The 17,185-nt window shown below is 39.3% G+C and overlaps 1 protein-coding gene across 2 annotated transcripts in view; it reads left to right on the top strand.

The window, feature by feature from the left end:
* Positions 1–1,143: 1,143 nt before the first annotated feature.
* The window catches only part of EML4 (EMAP like 4), a gene marked incomplete at its 5' end in the record, with an annotated part of 158,291 nt that continues 142,249 nt past the window's right edge, over positions 1,144–17,185 (top strand). For both annotated transcript variants that reach the window (XM_080814856.1, XM_080814855.1), the window contains one exon: positions 1,144–1,453. In XM_080814856.1, coding sequence (XP_080670982.1) covers positions 1,429–1,453 — 25 coding nt within the window. The remainder of the gene's footprint in view (positions 1,454–17,185) is intronic.

The raw sequence follows: 17,185 nt of genomic DNA, 5'->3' as shown, positions 1-17,185 counted from the left end.
TCCCTTCTTCAGTCTGTTCCTTTCTCCTGCAACTTGTCTAGAATGACTCTAATTCTTCCATAACTCAGCTCTTAATTATTGTATACATCAATTTAGTTCACGAGCACCTTACAGTTCTCCTCTTTATTACTCTGATTCACACAACCAGGTCCCAAGAAGAACTTTGGAAATCACTGGACGCCCTTAAGAAGGAGGGAGAATAGGGGTAAGTGGGGGAGGGAGGAGGGCGATGAAGTTAGTGTTTATATGCAATGCTTTGGTTACAAGTCCTGTCCTTCCATCTGCAAATGGGTAAAGTTGAATCCCAAATAAGTTTAGTGACTTGTCGCTCATCTACGTAGTCACATGGAGTTGGGCTGAGAACTCAGGTTTACTTCATTAAAACTTTGTTATAGTTCACTAATAGGCAATCTAATTATATGCCCTATAAGAGATTGCTTTACATGTCTGGTGGAAAGAACACCAGGGGGAGTAAAGAAGCCTGAGTTCTAGCTCTGCTTCTACCAGGCTCCATGACCTTGGGCAGGTCAGGTCCTTTCTAACGTTGTGTTCTCCGTGAAGAGGAGGCAAGATGAACTCTTGGGTCTTGCCAGCACTGACATTCCTTGCTTCCAGTCTGTTTTGAGTTCTGAGGCTATGGCAGTGGTGGTCTTTATTTGGGAAGACTCACTCCCATATACCCCCTACGAGGGTAGAGGGAGACCTGGGAAAAAGGGAGTCCTCCTCTCACTTGGTTGCCTCCTCCGTGTCCTTGTAGGACACAGGGGGTGACCATCTTCTGTCGGGGGGCGGGGTAGGTTCTGGACTTGGGTTCCAATGGGACTCCGCAGGCTCCCTAGGGGCTATGAGAGAGAATCCCTCGACGCTCCTAATAATCTCAGGCCAGATGCCAACCCTTATCACGACCCGTTCCTTACCAAAACCAAAAACCAAAACCCCCAGGCCCTCGGCCGAACTACTGCGCAAGCGCAGCCACTAGTCCGGCTCGAGGCCGCCGGATCCCGAAGCCCAAGCAAGGTGAGAGGGAAGGGTAGGCAAGCCCCCGCCTCCATGTTGTCACGTGGGAGGCGGAGTCGGAAGCGTGACGGCGTGCGCGGGGGCGGTGCTACCGCTGCGCGCGGGCGCGGTGCTACCGCTGCGCGCGGGCGCGGGGGCGGGGCGCGGCGCGGCGTTCGCGGCTGCTGCCTGGGAGGGAGGCCGGGCAGGCGGCGGAGCGGCGCGGCTCTTTACCTGACGGGGAAGTGGCCCGGGCGGCTGCGGCTGACTGCCCCGGGGCAGACAAACGGTCGGATCACAGAGGCGGGGGCTAGGAACCGAGCCGGGCGACTTAGAGAGCTAGCGGGTCAGGCTTAGCGTCGGCCACTCTGTCGGTCCGCTGAATGAAGTGCCCGCCCCGCTGAGCCCGGAGCCCGGCGCTTTCCCCGCAAGATGGACGGTTTCGCCGGCAGCCTCGGTGAGTACGGCTGGGGAGCCCTCCGTATTCTCCGCGGGGTGGGAGCCTTGTTTTCTCCATATACAGCCCAGGCCCTGCTCTCCACCCTGCCCCTGGGGATGGTAGTGGTTCCACTGCACATGTTCCCCTCGAGGCTGCCGCCCCTCTGCTGGCTCCAGTGGATTCAGAACCCCTCCCCCCATGCCCAGTCCTCCTCGGCAAGACCCTCCCTTCCTCCCAGCGTCCCCTTCAGTGCAGGAACCTCCTTCCCGCAAAGTGGAAACCCCCTCTCTCAGAGAGGCCCCCCACTAGCTAGTACATCCCTTTCCATACACTCACGGCTCTCCCCACAGACCTACCTTCACGGTTGGGGCACCCGTTTCTGAAACCTTGACCACTTCAGGGCACAACTTTCCTCCCCCTTTCCACATACTGAGCTCTCTTTCAGAGTGGAGGCACCCCTTACCCACGCAGAGGGTTCCTTTATAGGGTAGGAACCCCCACTCCCTCTTAAGAAAGAGGGCACCCCCCCGTCTTCACTTTAAGTTTGGAGACTTCTTTTAAGTGCATCTCAACGTGTCTGACAACTTCCTTTCTCTCCTTCCACTTCTCTGAACATTTTGCGGTGGTGGAGAGAACTAGAAGCACCGAAGCATCATTTTCTTAATACAGGAAAAGAAGAGGTGTATCTGTGTTGGGGGACCCTCTTTAAAAGAAGAGCGAAAGCAGAAGTATTCTCTGGCTCTTCGAGCATGCTGGGGAGAAGTAATTCTGCCCAGTGGATCCATAGGAAAGGGGGCCTCTGTCAGGGAAAGAAAGGATTCTCCATTTTTGGAGTATGTTGTCTTGTGGAATGGAAGAGGTTATTAAGTAGGCTTCAGTATCCTTTCAGTGCTCCTTTTCAGCAGAATAAAGGTAGTGTATTTTGTAACTGGCGAAGGGAATCAGAACTAGAGGCTGGTACTCAGCGCCCTATAATCTGTGTCTGGAATTACTATTCTTTGAGGCTATTGGAATCTGGTTACTCTAAAGATTGAGCTCAACTGTTATGATGGTGAGAGAAACAGTTTCTGCTGTGGCTGATTCTGCAGTTATGTGATACCTATTGTGGATTTGTATTTTCAGTAATTTACGTGGAGGTAGTTGGTATTCAGACACCTTTCTTGGTAATAAATCCCTGTTTGATTAATGTTCATGGATCAGTGCATGATCTGGCCATAGGCCACCCATTATTCAGCCATATTGGGATTAGGTGAATTTTTTAAAATCTGAAGTCAAAAAGTTAGTTGAAGAGCAGTGGACCCACTGTAGGTATTAAATAGTAAAAACTATAGTTTTGGCTCTGATCCTCTGTGGGAAGAAAAGAAAAACACACATTAGAGTGCTTTGAGAGTGGAAATCCTAAAATAGGAGACAACTGAGTGTTACTCTTTCCTCCCAAGGGCACCTGTTGTCCATTATCTAACCTTTGATGTCTTCTAATTCCTTACATAGGTTGTTTCATTCTTGGCTCCTTTTAAAGAGGCATCAGTTTTTCACTGCTTTTCTTTTTTCTTTTTCTTTCTTTTTCTTCTTCTTGCCTCATGCCTGTTATTTATTTGCTAATCACAGTGGACTGAAAGACTTGTCCTATATGTTTCCACAAAGAGGTGATCATATATTAGGGCAGAAACTGAGTATATTGGGAGACGCAGGACTGAGATACTACATTGTTGGCTCCTCAGCATTTAGGAATGGTGGGAGCACTACTCAAAGTAGAAATCAGCTTTTCTTTCCTGTTGATTCCACGGACTTCTGGAAGGCTTACCAAGGCTTCATTTTCTGTAAGTGTTTTGAGGGAATCTTTATCACCAATTGGTGGAACATTAGTTTATTTTGAAATAGTAGATATACTTTATTAAATGACTTTGTCCCTTTTTATTCAATTCACGAGGCGACTGATAGCGATTGAAAGATGAAGATGAATTGCTGAGGGGGCTCCGCTTTTCATAAAGAGTGTTATAGCTGACCCTAACATTAGGGTTTTTTTGTTTGTTTGTTTGTATTCATTTGATGGCATCCTTGAGTGGGTAAGACTTTCCTTTAGATAAGGTAGGTGTTCATCAGCTGCAAGGGAGATGCCTGTCTCTAAAGAGAGGAACCTGTGTCAGCAGAGAGGGAAAGAAATGGTTCCTGGTAGTATTTGTGGAGCTGCTCCTGATGAAGACAGTTTTCAGCAGGAGCTCTGTGCTTTCTCTTTCTGTCCCCCTTGTAAGAGTAAAACTAGGCCCCATCTTAATCGAAACCTCTAAGGGGTGGGGGAGGGGAAACGCTGGTATATTTTACTGGTAGTCTTTAAACAGCTTTACTTAGCTCTTGCCAGATTGCTTATTTCTGTTCCCTGCAGTTCATTAGTTTAGAGCTTAGAGTTACACTGATCTTTATTTTGTCATAAGAGAGCTATGAATGTAAAGGCAAGCACTTGTATTCTAGAAGGTGTTTAAAAAACTTTTTTTTAAACTAAACAAGAATTTAAAATATGTGAAGTTCATCTGGGGTCACAAGTATTGAAAGCATTTATTTATTCTCAAGGAAGTATACATGTATATCTCCTTTTGTATACCAGGTGGGTTCTTGAAAAAAAAAGTGAGGAGACTTAATTTATATAAGCAGAAAAGTTAAGTGCTTTATAAACAGAATGACTCTAGAGATGCTGATTAAGGGAATTTTATGCTGGATCATTTTGTAAAGTGGAAAACTTAAAATTCTAACTGTATCCTTGATTACTGAGTGTTGGATAAGGAAAACACTATGCATTTTATAAGATGTCTAAATTAAAGTTTTGTGTATTGGCTTTTGAAATCATTGAGAGCAATGTTAGGTGATTGGTTATGTTCTACCTGCCACATTGAAATTATATACCCGTTGTATTACTTTTGTTTTACGTAAAAACATCTAAAGGATGCTTTTAATCTCTGCTGCTGATTAATTTTAGGCAGGTTGGCTGGCAGGTGCTTGTACTGTGGAATTTCCCTTAGGCATAGTATCTTTTAGTTCACAGATTATGGTAATTTAAAAAGTAAGTGCTTTGGAAACAATTTAAAAAAAATATGTGGGGGAGTACCCTAAACAGTCTATCTTCATAGCCTGCCTTCAGATCGCTACACACACACACACACACACACACACACACACACTTCATCCTTAGCCTTTTTACCATCTCTTTTTCATAATAAAGGTTTTAACTTTGAGACATTTGTCTTGAAATTAGCCTAGAGGTTAGTCAGTGCTTATACTTTAAAGAAAGCCTACAGTTAAACAATTCAGTGTTAACTTCTGCTCCAAAGGTTATTTAAAAAACTTGGAAGTTTTTAAATAAAATTTGTAATGAATGAATTGTGGGGTTAGTATCTATAAGAAACCTAACATTTTGGTCCAGGGTATATGAACAAACAAAATGGAAGTGGTGTACTTCCATTTAGGAAATATTTTAAGAAAATAATATTTTTTAAAAGATTTATTTTAAAGGGTGGGGGTAGGGGAAGAGGGAGAAGAATTTTCAGGTTCACTTCCTGCTGAGTACTGGACTGGTCAGGGATGTTGGGTTTGATTCTGCAACCAATGAGATCCTGACTGGAGGTGAATGAAACCAAGAGTTGGACACCTAACCAACTGAGCCACCAGGCGTTCCAAGAAAACAGTCTTTTTTTTTTTTTTTTTTTAAGATTTTATTTATTTGACAGAGGACTGAGCCACCAATCCTCCCTGAGAACAGGTTTTTTTTTTTTTTTTTAAAGATTTTATTTATTTGTTTGACAGATCACAAGTAGGCAGAGAGGTAGGCAGAGAGAGATGGAGAAGCAGGCTCCCCACCGAGCAGAGAGCCCGATGTGGGGCTCGATCCCAGGACTCTGAGATCATGACCTGAGCCAAAGGCAGAGGCTTTTAACCCACTGAGCCACCCAGGCGCCCCGAGAACAGTCTTTTTAACATCCCAATATCAGAACTATGATTTCTTATCTCATACTCTTTTCTTCTTTCTTTAAGATTTATTCATTTGAGAGAGACAGAAAGAGCGCAGAGGGAGAGTGAGAAGCTGACTCCCAGCTGATCAGGGAGCCCTATGTGGGACTCAATCCCAGGACCCTGGGATTGTGACCTGAGCCGAAGGCAGATGCTCAACCATCTAAGCCACCCAGGCGCCCCTCTCATACACTTTCTTAAAGAAACAATGCAGTATATGTTCTTTAAGTATTAATCTAGTCTTAGGCATTCTTTATTCACATAAAAATGTTTCTCATACAGTATTATTTAGGGAATTTTTTCTTTTAATTTATTAGTTGTCTCCTTGAAGGGCTTAAGATAGGCTTCAGTTATACAACCAGACATGAGCAGTAACTCTTAATGTCTTTACTACAACATCTATGACATGAGTTAGAGTATTTTTTTAGCGTGTATATGGATTAGTACCTATTTTGTGACCAGTACTGTGCTTGGTTGTTCTTAAGGGAAGGACACATATAAGACATGCTTCTTGTCCTTTAGGAATTTATTATCTGGTTTTAAATAGATAGCCAGAGATGTTTAAGCATAAATGAAGTATGAGAAATGGGACTAGCGGAGAGAAACATCATTTAGAATGCTGTGCTATGTATAAAGCATGTAAATTCTGAGAGGGAACATTTGGAGATTGCTAAATTTACCTCTGAAGAGCCTGGCTTTTTAAAACAATGAAATAATTTACTTAGCAAACTTATGTTTAAGTAACATGTGGGAAAAGTACTGTCTTTATGCATATGAGTCCATTTCTATAACATGTGAAACTTCAATATTCATAAGAAATTTGGGAAGAACATTTTGATTTTGAAATAGATTCTAAGACTTTTAATAAGTTTGTAATCTACTTCTTCGACTATTACCTCAGTATGGGAGATTACAGGTGTATAGTATATTTCTGTGTCTGTGTATGATCTCTTGTCCTGTAGGTTTAGCTCTCTCTAAGGCCTTAACTTGCATGTTTTATGCTTTCTCTCATTTAATCTTTACACTAATCTTGGGAGAGAAGGAGTTATTCTTCTATAGATGAAGAACATAAGGTTCAGAGAGTTTGATTTTTTTTTTTTTTAAGACTTTCTGAATCCAGAACTTTCTGCTTGCTTCTTTTTTTGGTGGGAGGCCTGATTTGTTAGATTTGTAGCCAGTGAAAAACAATACAAAAGAAGAAAGAAAGAAAAATGATCTTTTCTGTAGCTCATCTGTATGTATGTTAACATGTTGATGTATTTTTTAGTCTTTTTCTATGCCTAATGTTTTTACATAGTTAAAATCACACTATAGTTAAAACATATTCTAGTCGTTGTTTTGGATGCCAATCTTTTTTTTTCCATTTGAACTCAGATTTTTGTGATGGTGTTCAGTGTTCTTTTCCGTACCTACTACTGACTCTTCATGATCCATTCATACATCTAACGTATCTGAATCTGAACTCTTCTCTAAATCAGCTGTTTTTCCTTATTTTCCACTGTCTGTTTCATCCAGCCTTGAAACATCAGAACCATGTTTGATTCCTTCCCGTTTTTGCCTATCACTTTAGCATCTCTTCTGGGACTTTTCAGTTCTTGTCACCTTTCTCATCCCTTAATTTCCTTTTCTGCCATTATAGTTCAAATACTTATTATTTCATTTTTGGATTATTGCATACCCTAAGGAATTTCCACCTGTCTGATTTATTTTATATGGGGGCGGGGGTGGCCTTCAGGTTAATATTCCTAAAGTGGCGCTTAGAGTATGCCATTCCCTCTTTCAGCTTCATTGCCTTGACTGAATTCAAACACCTTAGCCTTGTTTTCAGGGTCCTCCATTATCTCCTTCTACAATCTTTACAAGTTCTGGCCAAAATGACCTGTTTCTTGTTCCCCAGGTGTTGCTGGCGCTTTCTCATCCTTGTGACTATTTGCAGTACCCTTTAAGGCCCAACTCAAATATTGTTGCCTTTCTAAACACCCTTCCTTATTTGTTCCCTTTCATCCCAGCCCAAAGTATTGAACTTTTAACCTAAGAGGATTCCTAGGGCACTTATCACAGAATCTTTCTTCTTATAAGGTAGAAATAATTATGACAGGTCTTAAAAATATTATTAGTCTTACTTCTCCCACCAAATTGTAAACTCATTGAAGGCTGACACTCTAATGTATCTTTAAAATCTCACAGCACAACATTGGAGATTTTATGGTCCAGTAAAATTTGGGGACAAAAATAGGGGACCAGTATATAATCAACAACTTACAACCTTCTCTTTCACCGTTGTTTCATAAAAGAAAGAGCTTTGAAGATTAAATAATTACTGTACACAATCAGCGAAGAGTCCTTTAAAAAAATCACTCATTATGTTCTTATTTTTCTCATTTTACCTGGAATGAGTGAAAACTTTGTCCCAGACTTTGTTGGGAATGTGGTAAAGAATTCCATGCCAGGGGCACCTGGGTGGCTCAGTGGGTTAAGCATCTGCCTTCAGCTCAGGTCATGATCTCAGGGTCCTGGGATCAAGCCCCACATCGGGCTCTCTGCTCACCAGGGAGCCTGATTCCCCCTTTCTCTCTGCCTGCCTCTCTGCCTAGTTGTGATCTCTCTTTCTCTGTCAAATAAATAAATAAAAATCTTAAAAAAAAAAACCAAAAAGAATTCCATGCCAGGTTCTAGGGTAGTGTTCTTCAAATGTCGGCCTTATGCATGACTTATTATTATGAATTTAGAAATTATTTGGGGTCAAGATCAACATAAAAGGGAAAAGAAGGATTATTAAGTTTCATTGCTTCACATGATACTGCTTCAAGAAACTTTTAATTTCAGTTCCATATGTTTGCCTTAGGTTGCAGTGTAAAATTTATTTCTTACTGTGGGTTACAGTCAGGTGAAATACACACTTTTAGTGGCTGATCCCAATCCTTGAGAGACTAGGTGGGAAGGTTGACATCCACAGAAAAAGTGGATGAACAGTCAAAAGTAGTTAAATTGTGTGCTCTGTTTTTGAGGGATCTGAATATAATGATTGGAATATAGTTAATAGCAGTAAAAATATATTGATAGTTTTAGAATCAGTATAATTTAGGCGAGCTCATTATGTAGAAATATAGCTTCATAAAACTGGTAGGGTAGGGTATATTTTTTACTTTGTGAAAGAATTCACTGTGTTGTGTTGTTTTTTTGTTTGTTTTTGTTTTTGCTTTTTAGCCTTCCTGATGAAGCTGTCTGTGTCTTAACTGGTTCTTCACCTCATTAGCTCTTTGAAATCTATCCAGTCTTTAAGGCATGGCTCAGTACATTTGTTTTTTCTGGAAGCTCTGCCTGATTATTCTAGTCTTGTACTCAAACCATTGTATTGTGGTGCTCCTAAAGTAGAGGAGGCCGAGTGCTTACACCTGAGGGATCTGGGAGTATAGCCAAAAGTTGGAGTCTGTTTAACTTAAAAATTCATATGATTATCTTGCAACCATTCTAGTAAGGAATGGTCCAGATAGGAATCGTTGATAGATACTGAATCTAGGGATATTTTGATGAGGAACAGGTTGTTAGCATAGTCTTAAATATCTCCCCATATATGGCTCTTTACTTTCGAAGAGGTAAAAAAGGAAAGAAGAATAGAAAGAAAGAAAAGTAACCTCATAAAATGATGAGATCAGACAACACCTTGAGCATATGATCAAAATAAATAGCACTAGTGGACATTGTGTGCCTCTGAATGTAATGCCCTGAGAATACATCATTTGTGTAGTACTTCAGCCAGGAATGGGTAACCTGAATCTAATAATGAGGGAACATTGACTTGGGGAACATCCTGTTTTTTAAAATGGTGGGAAGACTATCTTTCTTTTTTTTTAATAAATGTTAATGTTATAAAGACACAGGCTGTGGAATATTCCAGGTTAGGGGAGAATAGAGAGACATGACAACTACTTGATATGATCCTAGTCTGGGTCTTCTATTAGAAAGGAAAATGCTATAGAGGGTAGCATTGGATTATTTGGCAAAATTAGAATATGGATGTAGATTGGATAAAAGTGTTGCATCAGTGTTAAATTTACCGAAGATGATAACTATCCTTAGGTTATGTGAGGGAATATTTTTCTTAGGAAAAACACACTGAAGTTTTTAGAGATAAAGGGCCATGGAATATATGTTACTCTCAAATGGTTCAGAAAAAATGATGTAATATGTACGTGTACATACATATTTGTATGCAGATGTACTTAGCTGTGTATATGTATATACATATAGGGAGGAATATACATATAGGAGGGAAGCTGCTCATGGGCAAGTAAAGCAAATGAGTAAATTGTTAACAAAAGGTGAATTTGGTAAAAGCTGTATGGGTATTTTTTTGTACTGTTCTTGTTCTTAGAGCTTTCTGTAAGTTTGAGATTATTTTTAAAAAATCATGAACTTTGCATTAAACTCCATAATGTAGCTTTTTAAAAGTGTAGAAATGGCTCCTCTCTCTGACAATTTCAGGCAAACTCATAGATAAAACTGTGGCTGTAAGAATGTGTTCCATGTATACCATGTGGTTTCCTTTTATCCCTAGGTCTCAGTTTGAGAAACATGCCTCTGAGCTTGAGCCAGCTGTGGTTCAGATTTAGCCAACAGACATGTTTTGTTTGGCCCTTTTGAGTGTTTTAAAAATTGGGGAATTTCACATAAAAATCTGGATCTCTGGAATGATCTTTCCCCGGTGGGCTTGCATTCCAGATGATCTATATACTCACTAGGTGTTTTGTGAGATAAGCAGTCTCAGTCCTTACCTTATACCTACCTTGTTTCAGGTATTTACTTTGCCTGACCTCTGTAGGCATATTTTTGCAGCCTTCATCTAGCCCAAGAGGTGGTGGTGGGGTGTCTGTGTTCTTTGTACTTGTACGATTTGATTTGAGAATTAAGTTGGTGAACTGATTCCCTGTCACTTTTTTTTTTTTAAGGATTTTATTTATTTATTTGACACACAGAGAGAGAGATCACAAGTAGGCAGAGAGGCAGGCAGAGAGAGAGAGGGAAGCAGGCTTCCCGCCAAGCAGAGATTCCGATGCGGGGCTCAATTCCAGGACCCCAAGATCATGACCTGAGCCGAAGGCAGAAGCCCAACCCACTGAGCGACCCAGGTGCCCCTCCCTGTCACCTTCTAATGTTGTAGTGCGTATATCTGATATACACACTATATGATCTCCAACATAACCATACTGCAACCAAGAAAACGAAGAAATTAATATTGATACCTTATTGCCCATTGAGATTTTGTTAATTGTCTTAATAATGTCTTTTATAGAAAAAAGATTCAGCTCAGAGTCAAGTGTTGGATTTGGTTGTCATGTTCCCTAGTCTTTCTTTGGGTTTTATGACCTTGATATGAGATTACAGGCCAGTTGTTTTGTAGAATGTCCCTTAATTTGATGTTTCCTCCTGATTCAGTTCATGTATCCTTAGCACAAATGCCACAGAGGTAAAGTGTGTTTTGTCTCATTGCATCCTGTTCTGTGGTACATAACTTTGATTTGTACCATTACTAGTGATGTCCACTTTGATAATTTTTTCTGTTAGTTGCTTTGAAACTTTGTAAATATTTTGTTCCTCATTGGACTTTCAGTTTATTGATTTATTTATATCTTTATGAACTCAAGTATCCTCTGTTTTTTTTTTTTAAGATTTTATTTATTTATTTGACAGATCACAAGTAGGCAGAGAGGCAGGCAGAGAGAGAGAAGGGAAGCAGGCTCCCTGCTGAGCAGAGAGCCCGATGCGGGGCTCGATCCCAGGACCCTGGGATCATGACCTGAGCCGAAGGCAGAGGCTTTAACCCACTGAGCCACCCAGGTGCCCCATCCTCTGTTTTTTTCAATGGGCTGTTATCCATTACTATTTATTTTGATGTTCACATTGGCCCCATTTTGGCTAGAGGATGCCCATCCATGCTAGCTTCTGCATTCTTTTGATATATTCTCATCATTCTTTGAGGACTTTCTTGCTTTTTGACACAGTGAAATGATTTGGACATAACAGTTCAGCCCATAATACATGAGTATGTATTTTATATAATTTTAAGTAGGGTTCAGATGAGAGTTTGAATAAGTCATTTTAAGTTAACATTTTTTATGGTTCTTTACTAGTTTATAACTGCATAATACTTTATCTTACACTTAAAAATGGTGTTAAACCAGGGACTAGATCATTAATGTAAATTAGTTTGAAGACATATTTTTCAGTGGGAGGTCATTCAAGATTATATTTGTTACTGTTCTTTTTCTGTGTTTAAAAAATCAGCAGTTATCTTGGGGTAAGGTACTGTTAGGTGCTGTGTGTGTTAGGGCGATTGGGTAAAAGAAAATATATTTAAGCAGCAAAATCAACCATGTTTTTTTCCACTTACAAAATTATGCTCATCTTTCCTTCTCAGCAAGTATAAACTTTAATGCATTCTATTCCATTATTTGGACATCTGGTTTCCTTAAGCTGTGTATATAGAACATAATTTAACTTATTCTTGATGACCGATGGTGGTTAATGAGTGTTGGACACGGTTCTTTGCTATAACACAGTGATGCCTTGAAGAGCTTTTTGTGTAGGGCTGTTTGCTCCATACACTAAATGACTACGTAATTTTAACTGTCTTCCTTGCTATTGCTTGTCACCTAGTGTCAGTGTGCTTTACCCTTTCCTTTCTCTCTATTGTATCATTTACAAAATCTCACCCATAATGTTAGAGTTTATATCTCTTGAAAGGTAAGGACTCTTCTCTCAGTATTAGACCTTAAATTTGTCCATAATTTCTTTTTTTTCTTCTTTTTCAAATTTAAAGTTTTTTGTCCATAAGTTCTTTTTTCAAATTTAATTTTTTTTTTAAAGATTTATTTATTTGGGAGAAAGACAGCACAAGCAGGGGTGGAGGGAGAGGGAGAAGCAGACTCCCCGCTAAGCTGGGGCTCAGTCCCTGGACCAGAGATCATGACCTGAGCCAAAGGGAGATGTTTAACCATCTAAGCAACCCAGGAGCCCCTGTCTGTAATTTCTTCTTCTTCTCTTTTTTTTTAATTTTAATTTTTTTAAATATTTTATTTATTTATTTGACAGAGAGATCGCAAGTAGACAGAGAAGCAGGCAGAGAGAGGGGGGGAAGCAATGTGGGGCTCCATTCCAGGACCCTGGGATCATGACCTGAGCTGAAGGCAGAGGCTTTAACCCACTGAGCCACCCTGGTGCCCCGGTAATTTCTTAATATCAGATATTCAATTAGAAATCTTGATTGTCTTGAAAGTGCCACTTTACAGTGGTTTGTTTAAATCAGCATTTAATCAAGATCCAAACATTGCATTTAGTTGCTGTGTCTCTTCTAAGTCTTTTGATGTGTGTATTTCCCTTCCTTTTCCTTTTCTTTTTGCAATTTGTTGAAGAAACCAGAGCTTTTGTTCACACTGTAGAGTTTAATACAAGTGCTAATTGTATCATTTGGTGTTTTTAAAACATGTTTCTTTGTCTTTTGTATATGCTTTAAATCGGAAGTTTTGGATTTTTGTATATTTTATGTATTTCAGTATGTTGCCATTGCTTTTTTTGTGCTCATATTTTCCCGTCATCAATCTGTGGAAGCATCTTCAGATTGACTCCTGAGTCCTGATTCTAGTGGTCTTTGCTGGCTTCCTTGCTTTCTGATGGACTTAAAAAAAATTTTTTTAAACACTTCCTGTTGCAGTTTCCGCAGTCAGCTATTTCTCTAAACCTCATTCCTTGGGGCACGAAATGGTACTCTAAGCTCTAGAGGGACCCATTGTTACTGGATTGGTTACTGTTTCTAGTCTAGCCTTTCTTTTGATTTCCAATTTTAAATCTGTTGTGGTCTGGGAAGCCAGATGATGAAGCTGGTTTGATTTACAAGTAAGGATTGGTTTGACTTTCATAAAAAGAGGAATCCAGAGATCAAGGCCTATCCCTATCCAAATTGTGTGGTGTAGCATCTACAGGGACAGGATCATACCTAATAAATATCGTTAATGTTAGTGATATGTGAGTAACAGGATACCAGATGTGCCTCAGAGGAAGATAATAGATTTCTGAATGAGGACCTTAATAAGATGTGTGAGCTTTTTAGTTCCCAAACTTGATGTTATATATATGTCTTAAATTATAGACTGCTGATACTCCTACTATTTTCTTGTTAGGATTATCTTTTGTTTTTTTGTGTTTTTTTGGTTTAAGATAAATCTCTGTACTAGTGAGATGTTAGTATATTATGGAGTCAAATTATGCTGTATTTTTCATATTCCGTAAGAATGCGCTTTTTCCTTTTTATTTTTTTATTATATTTTTAAGATTTTATTTATTTAACACAGAGCGAGAGAAGGAGTATAAGCAGGGGAAGTGGCAGAGGAGAGGGAGAAGCAGGCTTCCTGCTGAGCAGGCAGCCGGATGTGGGGCTTGATCCCAGGAACCTGGGATCATGAACTGAGCCCAAGGCAGTTGGGTAATGACTGAGCCACCCAGGCACCCCACTTTTTCCTTTTTAAATTTTTTTCGGAGAATGCGCTTTTTCTGCCTTTCCAAAATTGATGACTTCCTAAAGTTGAGATGACTTCCTGTTTTAAAACAAAACTAATTAGTGTTGACATCTTACATTTTTTCCTTAAACTGTCTTTTGCTCTTGCACCCTGGTCTTGAGATGACTACCTTATACTAATCTTTAAGTGACAGTAGAATGCTGATGTTTAAATGCCATGTCAGAGCAAATGAAAAAATTCGTTTGCAGTTTTCTTTGAATATTTGTTCCAGAAAAGTCTCATAACTGAATCCTGTTGATGAGTGAGTAGGAGGTGGGTTTTTTTTGTTTTTTGTTTTTTTTAAACTTTGAAGGATATCCTGTTTTCAGTTTAGTTGAGGCATAGCCTTTGATTTTTCTTTGACTGCTTTGAGTACCTCTTGGCATTTGTTTTATTTCTTTAGTCTCCCCAATTATAATTAGTGTGGGTGTGTTTTTGGCATGAACAATTTCTGAGATTTTATGATCTAGTATTGTGGATTACTTGAGATAAATTATTGGGAAACAAAGTTTAGGGTAAAGCGAGATGATTGGGAAAGTAATTAGCATTTGACTTCTTGAAATTCTTATTTTTGATGAAATTTAATGATTATATGCACATTGAAACTCACACACTGTGAAACTCCTTATTTTGGTTCATTAGTATATACTATAGTAGCTAAGGGTATGGGTTAGTGTCTCATACATACAGACCACTTATTTTTGTTTGTTTGTTTGTTTCCTGGTTACAAACAGGTTCACTAAGTTTTTAGATTTTGATTAGCTTCTTTGGATCACACTTCGGCTAAGTGCATTGGAAAATTGGTGAATGAGACACTTGAAATCCCTGCTCTCATGAAGCTTTTAATTCTATGGGGGATTCAGACCATATTTATTCAGGAAATATTTATTGAATGCTTGGTATGTGCTCAGCACTCTTCCAGCTATAAACAGAGCCCTTATGGAGCTTATAATATAATGTAGGCTTTTAAAATACCAAAGTACTAAGAATTGTGATTAAGTATGGGAAGCTTTGGAAACATGGAGGGCTGTCTTAAGCCTCCACCATCCAGCCTTTTTTGGGTTTTTGTTTTTCTGTTTTGTTTTTCCAGATGTATGTCTTTGTTCAGGGTGTAAGCAGAAAAATAGAGGTCAGGACACAGTGGCCCTCCCAGCTCTTGGAAACTGCTTGCAGGAATGATATTTGTTCTCCACTCCCCCCATATATCTGAGAAAATGACAGACTAGCAATAGAGATAACTTGGTTGCAATTTTCAGCATATACTGCTGTTTTCAGCTCTGCTGTCCGGTGTCATCCTACGTTAAGACAGTTGAATTCTATGACTTGTGCATGCCCTCTCTGTCACCTGTGTAAGCAGTAGTTTTCTAAGATACTTGCTTTTTCCGTATCTTTGCTGGAATGTGAGTACTGTGATTAAGTCTATAATCTTCTGTATGCTTGCTTTTAGGAAATAGTTTTTGATGGACATTTCAAGAAATTTGGTTCATGTGAATAACTTTTTGAAAGGGGGTAGCAAGGCAAAGGCACTAACATTTATTCAGCTGTGATTTCAGGAACAATGTCAGACACATTACATAAACTAATAACTTTCTAAAGGACCCAAACATCTTAATTTCAGCTTTTAAAAATAACCTCAAAAAAATACCCTCAAGTGTAACTCTTCAGTAGATTGAATAAAACGGAACCTGTTATTAAAACCTTTACTTGAGGATGATGATTATAGTAATATCTGTGACAGTTTTTTGGTGACTAAAATTAATTACAGCTCCCAAAATGAAAATCTAATAAATCAGCAAATATTTTTTTCAGCAATGCCTACATGCCGGGAATTGTTTTCATACTGGGAATATGTCAGTGAACAAAAGAAACAAAAATCACTACTCTATTGAAGCCTGTGTTATGGTGAGGGGAGATAGATGATAAACAGATTTCATCATTCACAGTAGGATATCAATGACTCCTGTATAAGCATTGATGTCTGCATTGTCAATTATTATTATTATTTTTTGAAGATTTTATTTATTTATTTGACAGAGATTACAAGCAGGCAGAGAGGCAGGCATGGGGGTGGGGAGCAGGCTCCCCGGCGAGTAGAGAACCCGATGCGGGGCTCGATCCCAGGACCCCGAGATCATGACCCAAGCCGAAGGCAGAGGCTTAACCCACTGAGCCACCCAGGCGCCCCTGCATTGTCAATTGTAAGCACACTATCCTTTCTTCATAGAATAGATGGCGATATGACCTGTGTGGGGTTTAGTTGTGTCACATAAGCTTAGAGAAAAGTAATCTTGGGGATGCAAAACAGATTGGTAAAATATTGACAACTGTGCTAATGCTACTTTCTTATCCTACATCTTAGTCACTGCATCTGATTTTATGTTAGGATTTTGGAATATATATACTTTCTTAGATGTTCATTCTCAGATTCTTAATTTATATTCTTGTTTCATCATTCATATTTAAGGTTTTATTGTTTTTGTTTTTGTTTTTTTTTTTAGTATTTGAACATGTATTCCTTGCAGTTTTAATATTTTTTCTTGCGGAAGAATTTGATTGTATTTATATAAAATATTTTTTTTACCAGGTTAATTACTATACATTTATCTGTTCATCAGCCTAGATTCAGGACTCCTGTTCAGTTACTAAGGAGAATTCCCAGGATGCAGCGGAGATCTCCAAACAGCTGTTTGTGGGTGGTGGTGATGGTGGAGGCAAACAGTGGGTTGTGTGATCAGCATGAGGTCATGTCTTTCACCTTGTGGCCCTCTTTCTTTCCGGACTTTAATACCTACTTTGGTACTTAGAGCATTTTGAGCTGTTTGCTCTTCTCTGAACAGTTGTTTAATAGTAGCCCCTATAAGATGATATTAGGTGTTTTTTGGATGAAACTCACAAAGGTATGACTCTGTTATGGCAACAACAAAGAAATTTTTTCAGTAGTTTGAAAACCACTGATGTGGTTTTAAGTGTTCAGACCCACTTTAGGCAATTGTTTTAATGTCTAGAAATGAATGTTTTAGCTTTTGATATTTTCCTACTCTTATTTAACTTCCATATGGCCGCCAGATTATTTTTTGAATATATCAACATTTTGTATTTCCCAGCTCAAAACTTTTTATCATTTCCAGTTTCTAGAGATAAACTAATATGGCTTGATATCCAGCCTTCCCCACTATCTGGCTCCAACTTTTTTGGGGGG

This window comes from Martes martes, assembly GCF_963455335.1.
Source record: "Martes martes genome assembly, chromosome: 9".
NCBI classification, from domain to species: domain Eukaryota; kingdom Metazoa; phylum Chordata; class Mammalia; order Carnivora; family Mustelidae; genus Martes; species Martes martes.
This window is presented reverse-complemented; position numbering and strand designations above follow the sequence as displayed.